Source organism: Puma concolor, chromosome D4, assembly GCF_028749965.1.
Source record: "Puma concolor isolate L17-30 chromosome D4, mPumCon1.1.hap2, whole genome shotgun sequence".
Classification (NCBI taxonomy): domain Eukaryota; kingdom Metazoa; phylum Chordata; class Mammalia; order Carnivora; family Felidae; genus Puma; species Puma concolor.
In genome coordinates this window covers 46,083,144-46,107,319 of record NC_141679.1, presented here as the reverse complement: position 1 = coordinate 46,107,319, position 24,176 = coordinate 46,083,144, and the positions used below count along the sequence as shown (strand labels likewise).

Below are 24,176 nucleotides of genomic sequence, written 5' to 3'. Positions count from 1 at the left end.
AAAAGGTTTTATTGTTTTGAGAGAGCACAAGCAGGGGAGGGGCAGAGAGAGAGGGAGGGAGGATCCAAAGTGGGCTCTGCGCTGACAGCAGCTAGCCCCATGTGGGGCTTGAGCTCATGAACCACGAGATCATGACCTGAGCCGAAATCGGACGCTCAACTGATTGAGCCGCCAGGTGCCCGACAATCAGCAATCCTTTTAAAGAAAGAGCTTGATCAAAAGGGGGGGAAATGTGACAGTTAATAAAGGAAATCTCATTCAGAATGGGGTCAGGAGGCCAGCAGGGGAAGCTTCCGTGCGCTACCACTCATGGTCAGTAGCAAACCCAACAGGAAGACACAGACCTTGCAAATGGATACTGCTTTACCATCCCAGCAGGAGGAAGAAAGTCTTTACTCCTTCCTTGGCAACATCCCAGCCAATGCTATCTGTCACAACTCAGCCAATGAGAAGCCATTATATACCTCAAACTCCCAGTTTACTCCAATGGACTTTTTGTTTATAACAGCTTTTCCAACTCCCCCCTTTCCTCTGTAAAAGAGCATCCCCCTCCTTTGTTTGGCAGACTTGCCTATGGTTCTGCTTGCTTTTCCTGGATTATATTCTTTGCTGGTCCCAAATGAAACTACTTTGCTGGTAATATAACTGGCGGTATTATTTTTTTAAGTTTTTAAAAAACGTTTTTATTTTTGAGAGAGGGAGAGAGAGAGTGTGTGTGTGAGGAGGGGAGGGACAGAGAGAGAGAGAGGATCCGAGGTGAGCTCTGCACTGACAGCAGAGAGCCCCGTGCAGGGCTCAGACTCACGAACTATGAGATCATGACCCGAGTTGAAGTCGGTCACCCAATCAACTGAGCCACCCAGGCGCCTCTTAGCAGTATTAGTTTTTAAGGTTAACACCCCTCCGGAGGGTGAGGGAATGAGGAGAGGATGGGAGGATCAGTAGAGGCCTTGGGGATAGAAAAGGAGGCTATTAAGGCAAGGGCAGAAGACAGGAGGCAATGGGGTGGGGGAGTGGTCTGTGATCAGTGGCAGATGCGATCATCTTGCCATCAGTAGATTCAGTGAGGACACAGCCCTTCCACAGGGCTTGCAAGGGAGGCAACCCGAGGACCTGTGTGCATGGGTGACACCCAGTGTTCACCGCCTTGTGTGAACTTCCCCATTCACCAAGGTGCCTTGGGGAGGACAGTAACTCAGAGACCGAAAGGAGGATTTTGAGTTCCTATTAATTGGCCAATTTTACTTTGTGTCGTTTTTCCTTATAATCAGTGGGGTGCAGGCTCACAAACAAGAATAAATCAGTCATTCAAAGCAAACAAGCAAGACGACGTTTCTCTTCATAAGTTAGTGTGTTAAATCTTGGCTTTGTTGAAGTGTAACTGACCTAAAATAAGTGGCATAAATTTAAATTTGTAAGCTTTTTTTTTTTTTTTTTTTAAAATGTTGATTTGTTTTTCAGAGAGAGCATGAGCAGGGGAGGGGCAGAGAGAGGGGGGAACAGAGGATCTGAAGCAGGCTCCTCAGTGACAGTGGTGAGCCCGATGCGGGACTCAAACTCATGAACCATGAGATCATGACCTGAGCTGCAGTCAGATGCTCAACTGACTGAACCACTCAAGCACCCCTCAATTTGCAAGTTTTAAGGGAAGTATACATCTGTGAAACAATCACCACCATCAAGACCATGAACATAGTCGTCATTCCTGCCCCTTGGCTGTCCCTCCCTTCTACCCCACCCCTCCCTCCTCCATTTTCAGGCAACTGCTGATACGCTTTCTGCCACCATGGATTAGTTTCCATTTTCTAGAATTCTACGTAAATGGAATAGTACAGTATGTACTCTTTTTCTCCTGGCTCCTGATATTCAACATAATTATTTTGCTTTATCCATGTTGTTTCTTGTATCAGCGGTCCATTCCTTTTTTTTAATTGCTGAATGGGATCCTATTGTATGGGTTCGCCACGATTTGCTTATCCGTTCATCTGCTGTTGGCCATTTGGGCTGTTTCCAGCTTTTGGTTATTACGAACAAAGCGGTGTGAGAGTCCCAGTTGGTACAACTGGAAGAAGGGGTACGCTTCTTCACCAACACTTGATATGGTGAGCCTTTTTTCATTTTATCCATTCTCATAGCTGTGTAGTGATACGTTACGGTGTTTTACGTTTGCATTTCCCTAATGACTAATGATGTTGAGCATCTTCTCATGATCTTGCCATCTGGCTATCTTCTTTGGTGAAGTGTGTGCTCAAATCCTTTGACTGTTTTTTTTTTTTTTTTTTTTTTTTTTGGATTTTTTGTTTTAAGTTTTAAGTAGACTTACGTTTTGACTCATATAATAAAAAGAGAATCAGGACTTGTGAACAAATAGTGAACAATCATATGAAACAACTTAATATAGCACAGTGGTTAAGAATTCACTGGAGACAGACTAAATCTAATGAAATCTAAGTTCCAACATTTACTAGCTGTGTTGATCTTGGACAAGATCTGACCTTTTTTCCTCACCTATAAAATTGGGTAGGAATAGTTACCATCTCATAGCATCGCTCTGAGGATTAAATGAGATATGTGGAGAAGGAGAGTGTCCATGGCTTAAAAAACAAATTTAAAAAATGGCTCCTGTGTAATTGAATGAGTCAGTTACACACTTGAATGTATTTTCCTTGGAATAGGACCGGAGAGAGATTGGAGAATGATGATGCAACCAGGCAAGTATCCCAGTCCAGGGTTTGATCTTTTGAATGGAGTAGTAAGGGTCAAAGTCATTTAAAGGAAGGATGGTTAAAGTTCCAGCAGAGAAGTACAAGCAATGCTTTGGAACATCTGGAGAAGAGTGATAATAGAGGCTAAGTACAAGCAAAAATTACAAGGGATGATGATTATGACTCATGCCTAAGATTAGGTAATGGGGCAAATATGTCTGAAACTTTGCACAGGGCTATGGAAAGAGATCTCAACCTAGCTTTCACTAGCTTTGGGGTGCCTATGAAATAAAAAGATTAGACCACATAATCTCTAGGGTTTTATTTGGGTCTAGCAGCCTGTGGAATTTCCAATCTAACATGAGACTGGGCATGGGAAGAAGGGGGAGATTGTGATCCCTGAAAATTTTAGATGGTTGAAATAAAAAAGAAATCTCAAAGTTATCAGAGTATAACTGGTTCCTTACAGAGCCACTTGGGGCTGATGGAAGCAAGAGTGGCCAATGGGACACTTTCCCAGAATCTCTGCTCTCAGTGAATATTGCATGTCGTATTGGCATTTTATAATGCCTGAGTCTCTCAGTTGGTAAAGCATCTGATTCTTGATTTTGGCTCAGGTCATGCTCTCAGGATTCATGAGTTTGAGCTTCGTGTCCTTCTCTCTCCCTCTCTCTGCCCCACCCCTGTGCTTTTGTGTGCATTCTCTCTCTCTCAAAATAAATAAACTTTAAAAGATAAAATGAGATTTGCAAGGAATAGGAGGGAAAAAAACACAAATAACAACGGATGGATGGTTAAGTGTCCAAAGTCAGGATGTTCAACCATTGGACTTAACTTCTCTGAAGATTATTGTGAAATAGTATATTTTATCACTTTTTAGGTATGGTTAAAAAAACAAACCTTAAGTCAGTCTGTTGCTGCTATGACATATATTTCAAGGCTTTAGTCTCCCAATTAGTCAGGGATGAAAACACATTTAAACCTTTGCCCAAGAAAAACAAAACTGACGTGTTCAAATAATGTCAAAATTCCTTCAAAAGACAATAGATTAACTTAGAGTTATTTGAACTATCTTGGCCTCTGACATCTGTACAAGTAGATAATTGAAAGTCTACTGTACATATTTAAAAAATGCAACTATTTCTGAAAGTTTGTTTTATATTGGTTACAATTTTAGGAGAGGAGAACTCATACCAGGTTTCATCCATTCATTCAAGACATTTATGGACACCCATCATGGCATGCACTCTACGAGGTACTTGTATACATTTTATATATTTTACACATTTTCTTATTTAGTCGCAACAATTGTGTACTTGGGAAAAAGAAACTATTTAGAGAAGTTAAAACTCGTCAACTCCTTACTGTTAGTTAAGAGGTGTAGCCCTCTGGGAATCTGTAATCTAGTGGGGTAGGCAGGTATCAAACTAAAAAAAGGTAAGTACCATCATAGACCTCTACTGGCCCCGTGTGGCTCCTTGAGGAAGCCCTGAGAAGGGCTTTAGAAGTTTTGGCAGGTAAGTATTGGTCTGTGAGAAGGCGTGGAGGCAGAAGAGAAATTCAAAATAGAGGAGAAAAGTTCCACCGAGGCACAATGGCCGAGAATGCCTGGTGTGGTCATGGAATGGCAAGCGTTGCTGTAAGGGGGGGGGGGGGGAGGAGGGGGAAGGGACAGAAGGTTCGCACTGGACAGGCTTGGAGGCAAGATGACATATTGTTGCCAGGTGAGCTGGGGAGATCTCTGGGCTCTGAAGCTCCCTCCTGCCCATCCTGTCTCCCCTTAGTCTCATCACAAGAAAAGAATTCAAGGAGGACCAGACATCGGTTGAGCAGTGCAAATGAAGAGTGTACCAGGGAGAGTCCACTCTTGAGAGGTGAGACCAGGCGAGCTCAACGGACAGCTGTGCCCTGGGTTCAGGTTGCTACCTTTTATTGACAGGTGTTAACTCGGGGCAGGAATATTTATTACTTGGGGAGAGGATCTGGGGGGGGAGCAGGGTTTCCTGCCATTTCTCCCTTACTTGGCCAGAGTCTCCTGCCTTCTAGCTGTAGCAGTTAACGAGGAACCAGCGAGGATTTTGACCAGGAGAAGAGCTGGTACAGGGCTGTGTTTTAACAATACTTCCGGCAGTCTTCAACTCACGTGTGCTAGTCTGGGTAGAAGGAGGAGGCAGGAAGGCTGCTGGAAGCTCTTCTGGTCAAGCTGGCAGAAGCTGAGGAGGACTTCCAAAGGAAAGGGAGCATTTTATTCCCCACCCCAAGGGTTCTCTTGTGAGTTCTCTTCTGTGTTTATTCCTTGGAAAACCAGGTACAGTTCCCTAACTGATGTGAAGAAGATTTTTGTTTGTTTACTTTGTTCTTTGGCAAGTAAAAAGGGAGCTTTTTGCGTGTCTTTTTTATTCAGGTTCTGGGTCATGAGGGATGGAAGTAGAATACGAGCGGTCAGTAAGGCATCTGGAAAGGATGGAATCCGTAGAATTTGATTGGATGGGGAGACTTCATGATGACTCCCAAATTTTAAACATCAGTGGCGAGGAAAATGGGGGTTTCCCTGTGGGAACTAAGACAGTGATTTGAGGAGAAGGACAGTATGCTTAAACGGGCTCAGTGGGAACTTGCAGTAGGCTCTTCGTGCAGAAATATCCAGAAGCTGTTGAAAAGCCAGAGCCGGTATTAATAAAAAAAAAAAAAAAAAAAAAAAAAGTAGGGGCTGGAGATAATGCCGTTGGCTGTTGTCTGCGTGCAGATAAAGTGGCGAGTGGTGAATGTCTGTGCGGAGGGATAACACGGTGGCAATGGACAAGATGGCCCAGGGCAGAACTTTGAGAAAACAGAGCAGGAGAAGGAGGAGGGGACCCATCTAGGGAGAAAGAGAGGACAGGAGGTGAGAGAAGTAGAACATACTGAGGTGTTGAGGTAGTGGGAGGGGATGGGAAGTTGGTAAATGCAGGAGGCTGGTGGAGGAGGGGGGAGGAGGATGTAGGCGCAGGGGCTGTGTTTGGTGATAAAGGGTCACTTCCTCTGGGCAGTCTCTTTGTCCCACTCCAGGCCATCCAGGACTGTCTTCCTCTTCCCCAGGCTTGGCCTGCGCCTCGGTGACAGGTTGGCCACCAGTGTTTGCTTGTGTGTCCGTTTGCCCTTTAGATCAAATGCTCTCAAAGAGCAAGGTCTGTGTAGAGTTGTCTACGCGGGGAGTATAGGACGAAGGCTCAGGAAATTAAGGCCACTCCCTGAGAGCAGTTTCAGGAGCGCATTGAGAAGGAAAGTCAAAGTGTAGGGTGTTCGGAAACAGGAAGATGGTAAGAAATGAAAGAAACGTCTGATTTAGAAGACAGGGCAGGCAGGCAGTTATGAGCAAAGAGGAGAGAGAAAGCAAATCACCAAGAAAGAAACAGAATAAAATGTCTAATTCTAGAGTAGGAGAGAGTTGCCTATGTTTCTAAACTGTGGCGTGAGCCAGCGGAAGGGAGTGGATAAGGATGCAACAAGAGACCATGGTCATGCCAGTAATGCCAGATGGAGTGATTTGGAGAGGGACCGGTAAATGCAGGGGAGAGATGAACCTCTGGCAGAGGGCAGGGGTGGGTGAAAGTGCAGAGAAACCTAGCTGTCAGAGGTGGGCTATGAGGTGAGGGGTCATAATGAACTGTGAGGAAGGAACCTATGGCCTCACGAAAACATACTCCGGCCTCGAAGTTCTAATACCGCCCTTTATCGGCCACGTGGACTGTGACTTAACATTTTTTCCGAGCCTCAACCTTCCTGTAGGTAAAATGGGGGTACTAGCTTCCAGCTCCAAAAATCAGATGTTGTCGTCCCACTTACTAGCAAGTGCTTTCTTGGCTTGTTGTTTGCTTGGGTTTTAAATTTATTTGGGGAGGTTTCCCTTAGACGGTAGAGACACTGGAAGGCGGTCTGGAGGTGATCAGCAAAGCAGGAGGCGGGCTTTCTGAGCATGGAGCGACACAAAGATGCCATAAGCCCGAGGGCTCAGGAGATTTTCTGGGGGCTGGGCACAGGATAGGAAGAAAGACTCAACGTGAATAAGAGGATTTGCAAACATCTGCGAAGACCCGGGGGAAGATTAGAGGGCAAGGATGCCCCTTCCTGGAGCCATCAGGCTCCTTGGCTGAAAAGAAGGTGTTAGGGAGAGCGTGCCCACAGCTGACGGGCTCTCACAGGTGAGGGTAATAAGAGAGGCAGGCGCCCACCTGGGACCGGTGCAGCCTTTGGCATTTGGGCGGGAGGCCCCATTAATTTCCACGCAGCTGCAACGAAGGGTCCATCCAAAGATAAGCAAGGCCTGGCAGGCGCGGCGCGAACCCCGTGGGTGTGCTCGGGCCGCCGCCAGGCCCGCCCAAGCTCGCGCGCGTACCGCGCCCCGGCCAGGCACTCGCGGGACAGCGCGCTCTAGCCACTGCGGGAACTTCAGGAACTTGACTTTCATCTTTGGCCCAAAGCAAGACCTTAGGGTTTGGTGGTTTTTTTTTTTTGTAAATTGCTGAGTGTGGCGAGGCCCCGCCTTTCCGGGCCGGGCTTTGGCCGCCGGGCCGCCCCTCCCGGGCGGGCGCTCCTTCCCTGACGGCGCTGGAGGGCCTGGCGGCGGCGGCCCGTGACACCCATGGCGCTGCCCGCCTGGCTGCAGCCCAGGTAGGGCGCTCGGCCGCGGCGGGAGGCGAGGAGCGCGGGGGAAGGGGCGCCAGAGGCGGGGTTCCATCCCCCCGCGTCCCCCCGGCTGCGCGGCCCAGCGCCCCGCACGCCCTGGAGCTCTGGACGGGCATTAGCTGGTTGGGTGCTTTCTTCTCTCCCCCCTCCGCCCACCCGGAGTCCTTTCCTTACTTTCTCAGACCCAGCGTTGCGGGGAGGTTTTTAGGTCTACCTGCTGCAGAAACACCTATCGCACGTGTAGATTCCAGGGCCCAGTTCCGGAGAAACTGGTTCAGTGGTACTGGGGGTAGAGCCTGGGGAATGTGAGTGTTTACCCAATACTCCAGGTGATTCTTTTGCAGCTTTAAGAAGGGCTCCTTCTTCCCCACCCCCTCCTTATCTGTTGGATGCCTGTCCGCAAGCTACACTGTATATGCTTCCCAGCCTATTTGCTCTCTTTCTCAGAGATTTCACACTTCCGACGAGGAGAGATCCTTGTCTATACAGGCAGGGCCACTCCCATCACCCTTCTGAACCCCCGGGCACACTTCAAACAATGCTCTGCCTAACTACCTCAAACTGTATCTGTCAATCATCCCTTAGTCATCTCCCCAGCAACCCATTTTTAAACTCAGCTTGACTTCCCTTTTCTGGCCGGAGCCACTAAACTGCTTTCTATGTGTGTCTGGCGAAGGGAACGATCTGCCCTTGCAGATACAATAGGCAGTAGCGGGGTGCTGACCCCCATCACGTAATACATTCAAAAGTCGGGTATGGCCAACTACTGAATGATCCGCCCTTTGGAAATGCCACCATCACCACCCCCCCTCTCGTAACCCTAAACCAGTCATCTCAGGTTTTGCACTGAGCAGGCCCAGCTACAGCAACACGTGGGGCACACCAAGCCCTCACCATCCTTTTTTTTTTTTCCTCCTCTCCCCCAAATATTCAGAGCCATCTTTGCAACACTTCCTTTTATTCCTTCGTGAGAGCAAGGTTAGAACTTCCTCAAAGCTAAAGTGAATTTTGAAACAGAACCATATTTGGCTTTAAGCAAACCAAAGACACTCCTTTTAGCAGATAATGCATGCTATGGGGCGTTTCACAATCTGCTGTGCATTAGAGAGGCAACTAAATTAAAGACTGCTCTGGAATAGTTTTCTCTTGCTCAGGTGGGCCAATAGGCTAGTTAAGAAATGTGTGTATAATGCTGAAAGGATGATGAAGGAAGTGTTTAATGGTATTTTCCTGTATCTATAGGTATAGAAAGAACACCTATCTTTTCATCTACTACCTAATCCAGTTCTGTGGCCACTCATGGATATTTACCAATATGACAGTCCGATTCTTTTCATTTGGAGAAGGTAAAACTCCAAAACAGTTTTGGATTTTTAACTTTGAATCCTTGTTTTCACCCAGTCCTTCTTATATTAATATTTTAACTTCTGTGAACTTCACCTAATAGCCTTCACTGCTCTGAAATTTAGTAACCACATTTTTCAGTAACCTTGCTTCCTGTTGCAGAAACCAAGCCTTTTTGGAGAAGGGGGCAGGTAAGATGAGGGAAAGGGATTTGGCTTCCCTCTGACTAGGCAATTCACCCTGAAAACACAGACATGCCATTGGGGCATGCCATTTCACTCTTCCTTTTTGGTTCTGCAGCAAACCTTAGTGGATTTGAGGGGGCTTGAGGAAATCTGTAAATTCCAGTATAACATTTTGTGCAGGGAAATCAGGAATTCACCAAATTCTTCCCTTGTTTTCTTATCCCCCAGGTTTAAGGTAACTGGAGACTACTAATAAGTGAGAGACAAACTTTACGGTCACCAGGGTTCTCTTTGGTCCCCTTCAGGAGTAATGTGTCCCTAAATAAATGATACATCTTCTAGATGACTCGCCATCTATATGGGAGTTGGTATTAATGGTTTAAGTCGTAAGTTTCCTCCAGTTTTCTCAAAAGTAAAGGTTTTGACTAGCGCTTCAATTTGTAACAAATGAATCACTAAGTGGCTGTCAAAATAACATTCTGTTCACGCTCCATCCCCACGTGGGTAAGTGTCATCACAGTGTACAAATGTTGGGTGACTTGACCGTTTGAGCAACTGCTGGATTCAGCTAAAAGCAAACACCTAGAATATACCCCGGGGAAAGTCCTGCTGTGCTCATCAATTCAGACTTGTGTATCATAAGGAAATTTAATTCTGGGGTTACCAAACCTGTTTTATGTTGCTTTTTTCTTTTTAATTTTTTTTTAATGTTTATTTTTGAGACAGAGACAGAGCATGAGCATGGGAGGGTCAGAGAGAGAGGGAGACACAGAATCCGAAGCAGGCTCCAGGCTCTGAGCTGCCAGCACAGAGCCCAATGCGGGGCTCGAACTCATGAGCTGCAAGATCATGACCTGAGCCAAAGTTGGACGCTCACCCGATGGAGCCACCCAGGCGCCCCGATGTTGCCGTTTTCTTACTGTAAATCTGTAGTTAAAGTCTTGCCTTCAGCGGCCTCCAAAGATACAGCCTAAGGCTTGAATTTCATCTATGAATGTTGGGAGTCTTCAAGCAGAGGAAAAGCCAAGCAGTGGGCAATGAACTCTTTCTTATTCTGCCTGGCCCTTCCAGTGGGAAAAATTGCTTTAGTCAGCAGTGTGTTTATTTCTTAATTATTATCCTGCTGTTGTAATTATAGAAGCTACTTATTAAAGACACACAACCATTCATATGGAAAGCAGACTGAAAACAACCTAGTGGGGGTTCAGTACAATTCCTCAGTCCGTGTATAAATTATAGTAAGTAGCTTAATAGCAATCTAATCACCTGAATGGTAACACCTGCTACCTTTCCTGTCCCGGAGCTGTGTGACTGATAATGCTGTGTTGTAGCCAGTGCAGGGCAGCGGATGAGAGCATGAGGCTGTCTGCCTCAGCCATCATCTGTGAAATGGGGATGTTGATAATAGTGTTCACCTCATGGAGCCGTTGAGCAGCCCTCAGTGCTCGATAGATTACCGTCAAGTGAATGATCACGGGACAGTAAAGGCCCAAAAGTCCTCCCTAGGTGTTTCTTAACACAGCGGGATTTCATTTTAGAATTTAAACCAACAGATTTATCCTATTTAGAGGAAGGGCTGTTTTCCCTCTTATTTCAGTTCTCTCCAAACGCAGCAAGGGCTCTCAGCAACTCCAGAAATCCCCACCAGAGGCCCAAGTTCTAACAAAGATCCAGAAAGCACCAACCAAGTATGTATAGGATGCAAACGCTAGATACACGTTATTTAATATCACATTATTAATGCCTTTTCCATAAAGCTTCTCTGAAATATTTTTCTCATCTTTGTCATTTTCTTGTCCATGGAAACATTGTGAATATGCCAGCTTCTTTAATAAGCTTACCTCCAACCTGTTCACATTTGATACAGTCTAGATTCTACCAGGTTGCTTTTATGCAGGAATTGCTTTACAATATAGGGAATAAATACTATAGCTTTGGCCATGGTCCTTCTTTTGCAGATTTTTACTTCATTTTTTGGAAGAGGAACAATTAAGATGTATTATGATATGAAGTGCTTTCTTTGGTTGCGTAGTATTCCTTTTTTTATTTTAGAACGTGTGTGAGCAAGAGCGAGCATGGCAGAGAGAGATAAGTTTTTTTTAATGTTTTTATTTTTTGAGACAGAACGAGTGCTCATGAGCAAGGGAGGGGCAGAGAGAGAGAGAGACAGAGACAGAATCCGAAGCAGGCTCCAGGCTCTGAGCTCTCAGCACAGAGCCCGACGTGGGGCTCGAACCACGAACCGTGAGATCATGACCTGAGCCGAAGTTGGACACTCAAATGACTGAGCCACCCAGATGCCTGAAGAGAGAATCTTCAGCAGACGCCATGCTCAGCGCAAAGCCCGCTGCGGGGCTGAATCCCAGAACCCTGGGATCGTGACCTGAGCCGAAATCAAGAGTTTGCACTCAAGTGACTGAGCCACGCAGGCACCCTGGTTGCATAGTATTCTTAGCAATTTACTAGCTGTTTAGGAAATTTCTCACCTGTGCAATGATTTTTATTTCAAAGTGCTACATAGGTTTGGGTTATGACCTAGTTTTTACTTACTGTATCTGTGTTTAATTCCCTGACGCAGATTCCATGGTTGACACTTTTTATGCTATCGGTCTTGTGATGCGCGTTTGCCAATCCATTTCCCTCTTGGAGTTGCTGCACATATGTGTTGGCATTGAACCAAACCATCTCCTTCCTAGGTTTCTGCAGGTAGGTGGTGGTTTTATTTATTTATTTTTTAGCCATGTTATTGACTGTAATCTCTATGCTGTACTTTTCATTCCTGTGACTTATTTGATAACCGGAAGTTTGAACCTCTTAATCTTCTGTATTTATTTCCCCCATCCCCCCAACCAGCTCTCCTCTAGTAGCCATCAGTTAGCTCTCTGTATTTTAGAGTCTGTTTGGGGTTGGGTTTTTTTTTTTGGTTCACTTGTTTTTTAGGTGCCGTCTGTAAGTCAAATGATGTGGTATTGTGTTTCTCTCTCTGACTGACTTAGAATAATACCCACTAGCTCCATCCATGGTCTTGCAAATGGCAAGATCTCATTCTTTTTCATGGCTACTCTTCCTCTGTGTGTGTGTGTGTGTGTGTGTGTGTGTGTGTGTGTGTGGTGTGGACCACATCTTCTTTATCCATTCGTCTATGGATGGACACTTGGATTGCTTTCATATCTTAACTATTGTAAATAATGCTGCAAAAACATAGGGGTGCATATATGTTTTCAAATTAGTGTTTTTGTTTTCTTTGGGTAAATACCCAGTAGTGGAGTTACTGAGTCATATGTTATTTCTAGTTTCAATTTTTTGAGGAACCTCCATACTGTTTTCCATCGTGGCTGCACTAATTTATATTCCCAGCAACCGTTCCCCTTTCTCCACATCCTTGCCCACATGTGTTATTTCTTGTCTCTTTGACTCTAGCCATTCTGCCAGGTGTGAGGTGATAGCTCATTGTGGTTTTGATTTGCCTTTTCTTGATGGTAAGTGTTGCTGGACATCTTTTCATGTGTCTGTAGGCCATCCTTATGGTTCCTTTGGAAAAATGTCTATTCAGGTCCTCTTCCCATTTTTAAATTGGACCAGGGTTTTGTTTGTTTGTTTGTTTGTTTGGTGTTGAGTTGTCTAAGTTCTTCATACATTTTGGTTACTAACTTCTCAGGTATTTCACATGCAAGTATCTTCTCCCATTCACTAGATTGCTTTTTTGTTTTGTCGATGGTCTCATTAGCTGTGCAAAACCTTTTTATTTTGGTGTAGACCCAGTAGTTTAATTTTGCTTTCATTTCCCTTTACAATATAGCAAGACAGAAGCATAAATATGTTGCTAAGGCTAATGTCTAAGAGATTACTGCCTATGTTTTCCTCTAGGATATTCGTGGTTTCAGGTCTCATTTGATCCATTTTGAGTTTGTTTTCGTGTGTGGTTTAAGAAAGAGGTCCAGTTTCATTCTTTTGCATGCAGCTGTCTCATTTTCTCAACACCATTTTTTGAAGAGACTGTCTTTTCCCCATTGGATACCCTTGCCTCCTTTGTCTAAGATTAATTGACCATATAATCATGGGTTTATTTCTGGGCTCCCTATTCTGTTCCACTGCCGGGTGTGTCTGTTTTGGTTCCAGTTCCATACTGTTTTGATTACTCCAGCTTTGTTGTATATCTTGAAATCTGAGATTGTAATACCTCCACTGTGTTGTTCTTCCTCAAGACTACTTTGTCTATTCGAGGTCTTTTGTGGTTCCATACAAATTTTAGGATTACTGTTTCTAGTTCTGTGAAAATGCTCATGGTAGTTTCATAGGGTTTGCGCTGAATCTGTGCTTTGGGTAGTTGGGACATTTTAATGATACTGATTGTTCCAATCCATGAGCATGGTTCTGCAGGGTGGTTTTAATCACATTATCAGTCTTACAGAATCTGTTTTATACTTTGTACTGTTTCTGCCTCCCTTGACTTAAAGCTAGCAGTTAAAAAGCAAACCCCTGCAAACTTGCAACCCAAGTCACTAATACGAATTCTATAAAAAACAAACAACAAAACAAAACAAAAACCCCCACCTCATTCTAAGACCCTACGTGGTTAGAAGAGCCATTTGGAAACATTCAGGACAATGATGCTGTTGGTCTGTGCAACCCTTTCGTGATCCTGTCTTAGGGACGGATTTCCCAGCCACTTCCCATGCTCACTGTGCCACCACCCTGGGCAGTGTAGGACAGAGGAGAGTCCTAGGATTGGAGTCATTCAGACTTGGGTTGACACCTGGTTCCTCTGCCTTTCACTGTGGGATCATATCCACGGTCATTGAGCTGTTGAAAAAGACACCACACAAAATATCTGGCAAAGCGTAAATGATCCAAACAGAAAAAACAAGTGTCCTTCATCCATATCGAAAGAATAGAATACTTAGCCCTTTCTTGTTCTTTCTGCCACTTCTACTGAATACAAATGGAAAGGAGAGATATATGTTTATCTAGTATAGCATCTAATCATAGACTTGGGAATCCTACAGACCTGGATTCAAATCCCACTTCTAGCTCTTACTAGTTGTTATAATTTGTTTTTTCTTATGCCAAGTTTTTATTTAACTTCCAGTTAGCTAACATATAGTGTAATAGTAGTTTCAGGAGTAGAAACTAGTCGTATGGATTTAAACAGAAATTGTTGGGGCGCCTGGGTGGCTCAGTCGGTTAAGTGTCCAACTTCGGCTCGGGTCATGATCTCACAGTTCGTGGGCTCGAGCCCTGCGTCGGGCTCTGTGCTGACAGCTCAGAGCCTGGAGCCTGCTTTGGATTCTGTGTCTCCCTCTCACTGCCCCTCCCCCCGCTTGCACTCTGTCTCTCTCTCTCTCAAAAACAAACAAACAAAAAACCAATTGTTCTGAATCATTTTCTCAAGTGATGTGAAAGTAACTTGTATCTCTTGGAGTAACGGAAAAAAACAGGTGAGATAATTTCCTAGCACTTAGAATAGAATATCTGGGAGCTATTGCCATTTGTTCAGCTATTTTTTGTTTCCTCTACTGTATCTTTAGCTCTAGATGGCCATGTTCCTTTTTAAAGGCCGGTGGAAGGGAAGGTGAGAAATTCACGGGTGGAGATCCAGTATAGGAAATTATTGCTGGTAAGGTGAGAGAGAGAGAGAGAGAAAAAAAAATACCATGAAAGCTTAAAAGATGGAAATAGGACTGTAATCCTAAAGAGGCTGTTAAGAACTCAGCATTATAAGTTTATGGGAGATTTTAAATTTTACTTATTAAATAAAAGTAGAGAAATAGTGTTCATTAAGATGAAGACATTTTAAGTGTTGAAATATCAAATGTAAAATAAAAGTCAGGATAATATTTAGAGCCTTGACTCCTAATAACAGAGTAGTCAGCTAGCCAAGACCTAGATGGACTTTCCTTAAATGTATTTCCTTACAAAATAAAAGGGAGTACATGTCTGTCCCAGAAGCAGCATATTTGGGAACAAGAGTTATTGATGTTTATTATATGTTAACTAACACAATGTTTATAGTTCCAACATTCCATCATGCTAATTTTAGAGAACAGAATTAACCATCCAGGTTGAATGCAAGTTGTAGTCTATCATGGAATTATTTTACCTGGAGGATGACCAAGCTCGTTGAAAGTCTAAGTCATGTTTTCTTTTGGCATACTTTCTTTTGGTATTCTTTGGTGTATATTTTTTGGACTTTTTACTTTCTTAGGCTAGATTGGCTAATAACAGTTTCATGGTGAAACAGCACTTTCAAAGTTAAGAGTAATGTTATTTTAGTTATTGACATCGTAAGGCATGCAAGTGAGACACAGGGTAAGTAGACTTGTAAGAAAGAAAACAGAGCACCTTAATTGTGCCTAGAAAATGCACCTTTTTTATGATTTCCAAAATTATGTAGGCTTGCCTAGTTATAGAAATTATTATGCAGCTTAGAAACCTGATGTCTTGGAGTTCCAGAAATTCCAGACTATTTAAATGTGCTTGTATTCACTATTAATCTAATGTGATCTAATTATAGAACTACGGTCAGTGTAATCAAACTATATCCTGGTTTGGTAATTAAAAAAAAAAAAAGGCAAATCTACATTGAATCTTTTTATTCAGAGTGATTTGCAGTGTCTGCTGTTCATGGGGCTCAAATGATTTTTAAGTCTTTTTTGTTGGGAGGGATGACAAGTGAGGGATTTACCACATGAGGGAAGACAGCTACCATTTTCATCCTGGGCTACTATTAATTCTTGTTGTGATTGTTAGCCTTCCTCTTTTTATCTCTTTCAGATTTTATCTGTCCTCTATTTGTGGTATTCATTTACTGTCTTTTCTATAGTTTTCCAAATAGACCTGGTGTTGGAAAAAGCTTTGAAAATCCGTCTCATCATATTCAAAGTTTCATTTTCAACCCCCTTCCTTCATTTGAGCTCTGCAGACAATTAGAAGAATTCCCTCATTATGAGATGACTCGGGAGGCCCCTGCTTTAAAATAACCAAACAAAACTCTAAGGTTGTGTAATCATTCTTGGTTTTCCTGTTTCCCCATTTTTAAGTGAAGAAACTGTAGTTAAGATTGTGGCTAAGCTTCTTTCCACAGTTAGCCTAGCTGATTGCATATGGCATCTTGAAAAATGCATTGGTGTGCAACTGCTTTCAGTGGGCTGAAAAACACGTCCACAAATCTGTGATGTCACTTTGCCGTTACCTTTGCGAGACTAAGTTACGACTGAATTATCTTTTTGGGAAACTGGTCTTCCAAAATCTCAAGATAAGTGATTTCATAAAGCAATAGGAAAGTTTAACTAACTGAACCATGTATCAAATGATTGCAGTGGGTTTATAGAAGGTGTGTTTGTGTTCCGTGTTTTGTTCTGTGCATTTCTGGATGTTGTATACACACATATTTATTTTGATAGGGAAAAGCCATTATGAATTTCTAAAAGCCATTATGAATCACACACAATTGCAAAAGGGGAGGAAACCCATTGACCATAAGACTAAAATAATTTAACGGAATAAAATTTTTTATGTATTTTCAAAATACACAATATACATTAAATACAGTAAACAGTAATAAATTTTATATATTTAAAAAAACACACTTTAGGAGTAAAAGGCAAACCTATAACATAAATCGTTGCTTAAAGACATCCTTTTTGGAAATAATTACATGTCAATTAAAATTATATAGAGAAGGGGCTCCTGGGTGGCTCAGTTGGTTGACCGTCCAACTTTGGCCCACGTCATGATCTCACAGTTCGTGAGTTTGAGCCCCATGTCAGGCTCTGTGCTGACAGCTCAGAGCCTGGAGCCTGCTTTGGATTCTTTGTCTCCCTCTCTCTTTGCCCCTACCCTGCTTGTGCCCTGTCTCTGTCTCTCTCTCAAAAATAAATAATAAAAAAAAAGTTATATCGAGAAATATAGTAAACTTTTAATTTTATAATAAATACAATATATATAAAACATATAAATATGCTTTTAATTTATAAAATGGGAAAATAAAAAAGGTCCAAAAGAAACACAGAACTATTTTAACACATGATAATATAAGTGAATATAAAACTAGGCGTTACTCCTCTCCAACCCCTTCCTCCCAAAAGAGTCCCCATGTTTAGCTTGGTAAAAATAAATAAATAAATTAATTAATTAAATTAAATTTAAAAAGTTGAATTGAGAAATTCATTTATTTCAATAGAGGTAATCGAAATAGCTTGGTTTTCATAGTGTGGAAACACTACCAACCCTGAAATACTGATTTTGAAGGACTTTGTTCTGACTTTGTGCAGAAGCCTGAGAAAGAGGTTTTTATTGATCCTCCTGGATGTCTCAACTCCAGGAGAGGGGAAAATCTCCACAAAACTAACCTTTGTATCAGGACATTAGACTGATATACCTTTAGGAAACCCTCAGAGTAATCCAATTTACTCCTTTGCGTTTTGAGAAATGCTTGAAATTCAAAGACTTCATATAAAATCGAATTAAAAAGTCTAAACTCTGCATTCTTCCTTTGCATTGCAATAAACACTGCTGCACATGTATTCATTTTACAAAACTAAAAATCTATAAATCAAAACACCAGGAAATTCCTGAAATTCCTGTGCCTACAAAACTTCAATTTGTGAACCTAAATTGCAAAAACCATTGTTACATTTACTAATAATCCCCTCCCATTCCTGATAAGGGCAAGCAAGCATCTGCTGGTCAAAAATCCCTCCAAGGATCTCACACAGTCTTAGATTCTGAGAACAAACATGAAGGAAATGCCAACAGAGTATTGTAACGTAAACCCTTTTCGGAAGACCGCCAAGTTGCACCCTGATTTCTTTTTAGCTGTGTGGCAGGTACGTTTTTGCATTGCTGGATTAAATAATCTGGTTTTCCATGAAATCACAGAGATTTTCTTTCCACTTTTGAGTTGAGATCAGGTTTACGTTGTTGGAGATAAAACTGTCCTGGAGACTGTGTCAGGCTGACCTTGTCAATGTTGAATCCTCCTGGGAATGAATGGCACAGTTCACTCTGTAGGTAGGTTTTTCCTTTTTTTTTTTTTTTTTTTTGGCGTGTTTGATCCATGCAGTTCTTCAGTGTGATCATTAAAAAACTATATTTATAGTATAATTTTAAAGATGCTGAGATTTGCCTTTTTTTATTCACTGATAGTCTTTAAAAAAAAAAAATTATTTATTTTGAGGGAGGAGGGGCAGCATGTGAGAGAATCCCAAGCAGGCTCTGTGCTGTCAGTGCAGAGCCCAATGTGGGGATCGATCCCACAAACTGTGAGATCATGACCTGAGCTGAAATCAAGAGTTGGATGCTTAACTGACTGAGCCATGCAGGCGCCCTTTCACTGATAGCCTTAATGTACTAATCACTACATTAAATTATATTTATTTTATTAATAATAGCTTACATTTATTTAGGACTTTTAAAAAAAATTTTTTTTTTAACATTTATTTAATTTTGAGACAGAGAGAGACAGAGCATGAACAGGGAGGGTCAGAGAGAGAGGAGACACAGAATCCGAAACAGGCTCCGGGCTCTGAGCTGTCAGCACACAGCCCGACGCGGGGCTCGAACTCACGGACTGCAAGATCATGACCTGAGCCGAAGTCAGATGCTCAACTGACTGAGCCACCCAGGCGCCCCAATTTAGGACTTTTTATGTGCCAAATAGTTTTCTAAGTCCATGTGCATGAACTAATTTAATCTTCACAATAACCTTATACTAAATATTTACTATATAATATTAATACTAATTATTATTTCCAGTGTAATTACTTAACACAGAAGTTAAATAAATGACTGAAGGCCACATAAATTGTGGATGGTGGAGTGAAAATTTGGATTTAGGCTATTTGTCTTGAATTCTCAACTCTTCTAAATGTGCTTATTGTATATCTTACCAAGTAGGATATAAATACCCTGAGGGCTGGGCCTTGGTCTTATTCATGGCTAGATCTCCCAGGATCCAGAACAGTGCACTTAATAAGTATGATGAATGATGAATAAACAAAAATATATATAAATAAAATTATGTCAACGTTTGTGTCTTACAGAAGAAAGTAATTGATGGTTTTGAACACGTTAAAGATCTGCTTCTAAGGTTCTTGACAGAAATTCATAGGATGGAAATAGTTTGGGTTATTTAGTAAAATAATAGTCTTTGAGGCTAACTTTTATTTCTTTTTTAAATGAAGTATAATTAACATACAGTGTTGGGGTGCCTGGACGGCTCCCGTCGGTTAAGCGTCCGACTCTTGGTTTCAGCTCAGGTCGTGATCTCACGGTTCGTGAGTTCAAGCCCCACATTGGGCTCCGTGCTGACAGCATGGAGCCTGCCTGGGATTCTCTCTCTCCCTCTCTCTCTCTGCCCCTCCTCTGCTCTGTCTCTCAAAATAAATAAACTTAAAAAAATTAAAAAACGTAGTGTTATATTTCAGATGTACAGTATGATTCCACAGTTCTGTACTCAGTGTTCATCACTCTTAATCCCCTTCATCTCTTTCACCCATCACCCCACTCACCTCCCCTCTGGCAACCACCAGTTTGTTTTCTGTATTCGAGTCTGTTTTTTTTGTTTCTCTTTTTTTTCTTCATTTGGTTCTTAAATTCCACATTTGAGTGAAATTATATGGTGTTTGTCTTTCTCTCTCTGACTTATTTCACTTAGCATTGTATCTTCTGGGTCCATCCATGTTGTTGCACATGGCAAGATTTTGTCCTGTTTAATGGCTGAGTAATATTCCATTATATACATGTACACACACACACACACACACACACACACACACCGTCTCTTCTTTATCCATCTATGGATGCACACTTGAGTTGTTTCCATATCTTGGCTATTGTCAGTAATGCTACTATAAACATAGGGGTGTGTATATCTTTTCGAATTAGTGTTTTCATTTTCTTTGGGTAAATGGAATTCCAGTGGAATTACTGGATCATATGGTATTTCTATTTTGAATTTTTAAGGAAACTCCATACTGTTTTCCACAGTGACTGCACCACAGGCATTTTCACCAACAGTGTACCGATGCTCCTTTTTCTCCACAGCCTCACCAATACTTGGTATTTCTTGTGTTTTTGATTTTAGTCATTCTGATTGATTGATATCTCCTTGTGGGTTTGATTTGCATTTCCCTAATAATTAGGTTAGGGATGTTGAGCATCTTCTCATGTGTCTGTTGGCCATCTGGATATCTTCTTTGGAAAAATGTCTATTTGGGTCCCCTGCTTGTTTTTAATCAGATTATTTGGTGTATTTTTGGTGTTGTATAAGTTATTTATATATTTTGGATATTAATGCCTTATAGGATATAGCATTTGCAAATATCTTCACCCATTGAGTAGGTTACCTTTTTGCTGATGGTTTCCTCCCCTATGCAAAAGTCTTTTATTCTGGTGTAGTCTCAATAGTTTAATTTTACTTTTGTTTCTCTTGCCAGAGTAGACCTATCTAGAAAAACATCTCTATAGCTGATGTCAAAGCAATTATCACCTATGTTTTTTTCTAGGATTTTTATGGCCTCAGGTCTCACGTTTAGGTCTTTGACCCATTTTGAGTTTATTTTTGTGTATGGTGCAAAAAAGTGGTCCAGTTTAATTCTTTTGCATGTAGCTATCTCATCGTCCCAGTACCATTTGTTGAAGAGACTGTCTTTTCCCCACGGTGTCCTCTTGCCTACTTTGTCATAGATTAGTTGACCAGAGATGTGTGGGTATATTTCCAGGCTCTCCTGTTCTGTTGATCTATATCTCTGTCGTTTGTGTCAGTACCATACTGTTTTGACTAATACAGCTTTGTCATGTATCTTGAAATCAGGGAATGTGATACCTCCATCTTTGTTCTTCTTTCTCAATATTGCTTTGTCTGTTTGAGGTCTTTTGTGGTTCCATACAAATTTTCGGATCATTGGGGCACCTGGTTGGCTCGGTTGAACATCTGACTCTTGATTTCAGCTCAGATTATGATCCCTGGGTCATGGGATCAAGCCCCACATGGGCTTCATGCTGAGTGTGGAGCCTGCTTAAGGTTCTCTTTCCCTCTGCCACACTCATGTGCTCTCTCAAATTAAAAAAACAAATTAGGGGGGCGCCTGGGTGGCGCAGTCGGTTAAGCGTCCAACTTCAGCCAGGTCACGATCTCGCGGTCCGTGAGTTCGAGCCCCGCGTCGGGCTCTGGGCTGATGGCTCAGAGCCTGGAGCCTGTTTCCGATTCTGTGTCTCCCTCTCTCTCTGCCCCTCCCCCGTTCATGCTCTGTCTCTCTCTGTCCCAAAAATAAATAAACGTTGAAAAAAAAATTAAAAAAAAAAACCAAAAAACAAATTAGGATTATTCTAGTTCTGTGAAAAATGTTGTTGGCATTTTGATAGGGGTTGCATTAGATCTGTAGATTGCTTTGGGTGGTGTGGACATTCTAACAATACTGGTTCTAATCAGTAAGTGTGGAATACCATTCCATTTATGTGTCATCTTCAATTTCTTTCATCAGTGTTTTATAGTTTTACCTTAATCTCCTTGATTACATTTATTCCTAGATGTTTTGTTATTTTTGGTGCAATTGTAAACATGATCGTTCTTTTTTTTTTTTTTTTTAACGTTTTATTTATTTATTTTTTTTTTTTAAATTTTTTTTTTTCAATGTTTATTTATTTTTGGGACAGAGAGAGACAGAGCATGAATGGGGGAGGGGCAGAGAGAGAGGGAGACACAGAATCGGAAACAGGCTCCAGGCTCTGAGCCATCAGCCCAGAGCCCGACGCGGGGCTCGAACTCACAGACCGTGAGATCGTGACCTGGGTGAAGTCGGACGCTTAACCTACTGCACCACCCAGGCGCCCCGACGTTTTATTTATTTTTGAGACAGGGAGAGACAGAGCATGAACAGGGGAGGGTCAGAGAGAGGGAGACACAGAATCCGAAACAGGCTCCAGGCTCTGAGCCGTCAGCACAGAGCCCGACGCGGGGCTCGAACTCATGGACTGCAAGATCATGACCTGAGCCGAAGTCGGCCTCTTAACTGACCGAGCCACCCAGGCGCCCCAACATGATCTCTTAATTTCTTTTTCTGCTACTTTTAATTCTAGAAATTCTCTCTATAGAGGGAATAGTTCATAACTAAAGCTGCCATTTATAAAGTCACAACTTAGTTTTAGTCACTGCTTAACTTGGAATTTAGGATTCCCAAATAGAACATAAAAATGCAAAGTATTTTTATTTTATAGTTACCATACTTTTTTGAGTATACCACATTATGACAATGTTTCATTGGCCTAAGTTACTGGTTTTTTTGTTTTGTTTTTTATGGTGCTTTTAGTCTACCTGGTTTGAGCTATGCTAAACATTAAAAAACCATTAGTAATTAGTCATGTTCTCTTAGGATTTGTTTAAAATGATGAAGTGCTAAGTTCTCACAGGTGTAAAGCTCCAAATAACTGGCCAAATTATTATACACAAAGGCAAGTAATAAATTTAAAAAGTCTAGTCTTCAAAAGTGTTTTGGTGTTTATTTAGAATATCAAGGAGGTTCTTGTTTTAAGTTTAACTTTTTAAAAGAGGCTTTTTAAAAAAAAATTTTTTTTAACGTTTATTTATTTTTGAGACAGAGAGAGACAGAGCATGAACAGGGGAGGGGCAGAGAGAGAGGGAGACACAGAATCTGAAATGGGCTTCAGGCTCTGAGCTGTCAGCACAGAGCCCGACGCGGGGCTTGAACTCACAGACCGCAAGATCATGACCTGAGCCGAAGTCAGATGCTTAACCGACTGAGCCACTCAGGCGCCCCTAAAAGAGGCTTTTGAGGGGCACCTGGTGGCTCGGTTGGTTAAGCATTCGACTTCAGCTCAGGTCATGATCTTACAGTTAGTGAGTTCCAGCCCCCCATGGGCTCTGTGCTGACAGCTCAGAGCCTGGAGCCTGCTTCGAATTCTGTGTCTCCCTCTCTCTCTGCCCCTCCCAGGCTTGTGCTCTGTCTGTCTGTCTCAAAAATAAACAAACATTAAAAAAAAAATTTGAAAAGAGGCTTTTTGAAAGAATAGACTATAACCTGGATATTAGGCATGAGGATAGCCCATGAAATGACAAGGGGGAAAAGGTCTTTGTGCTTCAGAATGAGGGATTTAGAGTCACGTCGTCTAGATTTTTATCCCAGATCTGTAGGCAAGTCACTTTCACTTTGTAAGATGCAAGGCCCTTTATAAAAGGCAGAAAAAAATTAAAACACTTATTTCTTAGAGTCATTGTGGAGATTAAATGAGGTATGGTGTATGTTTGGAACCTTACACAAATTAACCGGTAAATATTGGCTGTTCTCAATTTAAGAATAGCTCCAACTAGATTCTCCCAGTGTATTGTCATCGAATGGTCAAGTTAGAGTTGAAGAACCATCAGATAATTTAATTGACGTTGTAAGAGGTGTCTTCACATATTCCATATGTATGTATGTGGTTGTGGGGTTTTGGGGCATGTTGATTGCCAATTTCTATGCAATTGGGATTGCATCAGTAACAAGTGGTGATTCTCAACAGGGTGAATTCTATTGTCCAGTAACATTCTGTTTTAGGAGATTTCCCCCTCTGTACTCATCAGTTAAGGGGCAGTCTGACATCATGGATAGCTTACAACTCCGGAAACCAAAAAGCTCAGGATCTATATGTTTCTAGGTCTGCCACTAGGGCAAGTCACTTCTCTGGTTCTCCAGTTTTTTATTTGTAAAAAAGGTAGGATTGGGCTAGAGTGGACCCTAGAGATCCATCTTATCAAGAGGTATTTAGGTCTTTTCTTTCTGTAGTGAGCCATAGAATTAGGAATATGTGTTGTTATGTACGCATTCATGTGTATACATCTTCTGAGATTTTTATCAGAAATTAGATGATTTTCCTAATTAGCAGGCACTGACCAAACGGAAGATTAGGTGGTTCCTAAGTACTTATTTGCTCCTCAGATGTTCGCCTAAAATCTTTTATCTGAAGGCTGCTGGGTGTCATTGACAGCAAGCTTGGATCATTTGGTAATTATAATTGCAGTTAAGTATACTTCTTTATGTAAATATAAATTAAGAAACTAGGGCATTGTAAAGAAAGACTAACAAAATAAATACAGCTGTGTAGATAGCTTCTCTAGATGGACTAACGTATGAATCATATGCAATTCCCTTAGCCAAGCAGAGACCCTCTTGACTCAGTGCTGCGGTCATAAACATGCTGATAGAGCATGTGGGCCCAGTGTTGGCAAATCTTGGATTTCTCTGCAGTAGGTGATTTTCCAGGATTAACAAGCCTATGA

The 24,176-nt window shown here is 42.0% G+C and overlaps 1 protein-coding gene across 1 annotated transcript in view; it reads left to right on the top strand.

Annotated features, from left to right (window-relative positions):
* The first annotated feature begins 7,206 nt into the window (after nucleotides 1-7,206).
* HACD4 (3-hydroxyacyl-CoA dehydratase 4) overlaps nucleotides 7,207-24,176 on the top strand; it is a 38,132-nt gene continuing 21,162 nt past the window's right edge. Inside the window, exons 1-3 of the mRNA XM_086685402.1 lie at nucleotides 7,207-7,355; nucleotides 8,613-8,716; nucleotides 11,478-11,605. Of these exons, the coding sequence (XP_086541528.1) occupies nucleotides 7,327-7,355; nucleotides 8,613-8,716; nucleotides 11,478-11,605 (261 nt within the window). The 5' untranslated portion in view covers nucleotides 7,207-7,326. The remainder of the gene's footprint in view (nucleotides 7,356-8,612; nucleotides 8,717-11,477; nucleotides 11,606-24,176) is intronic.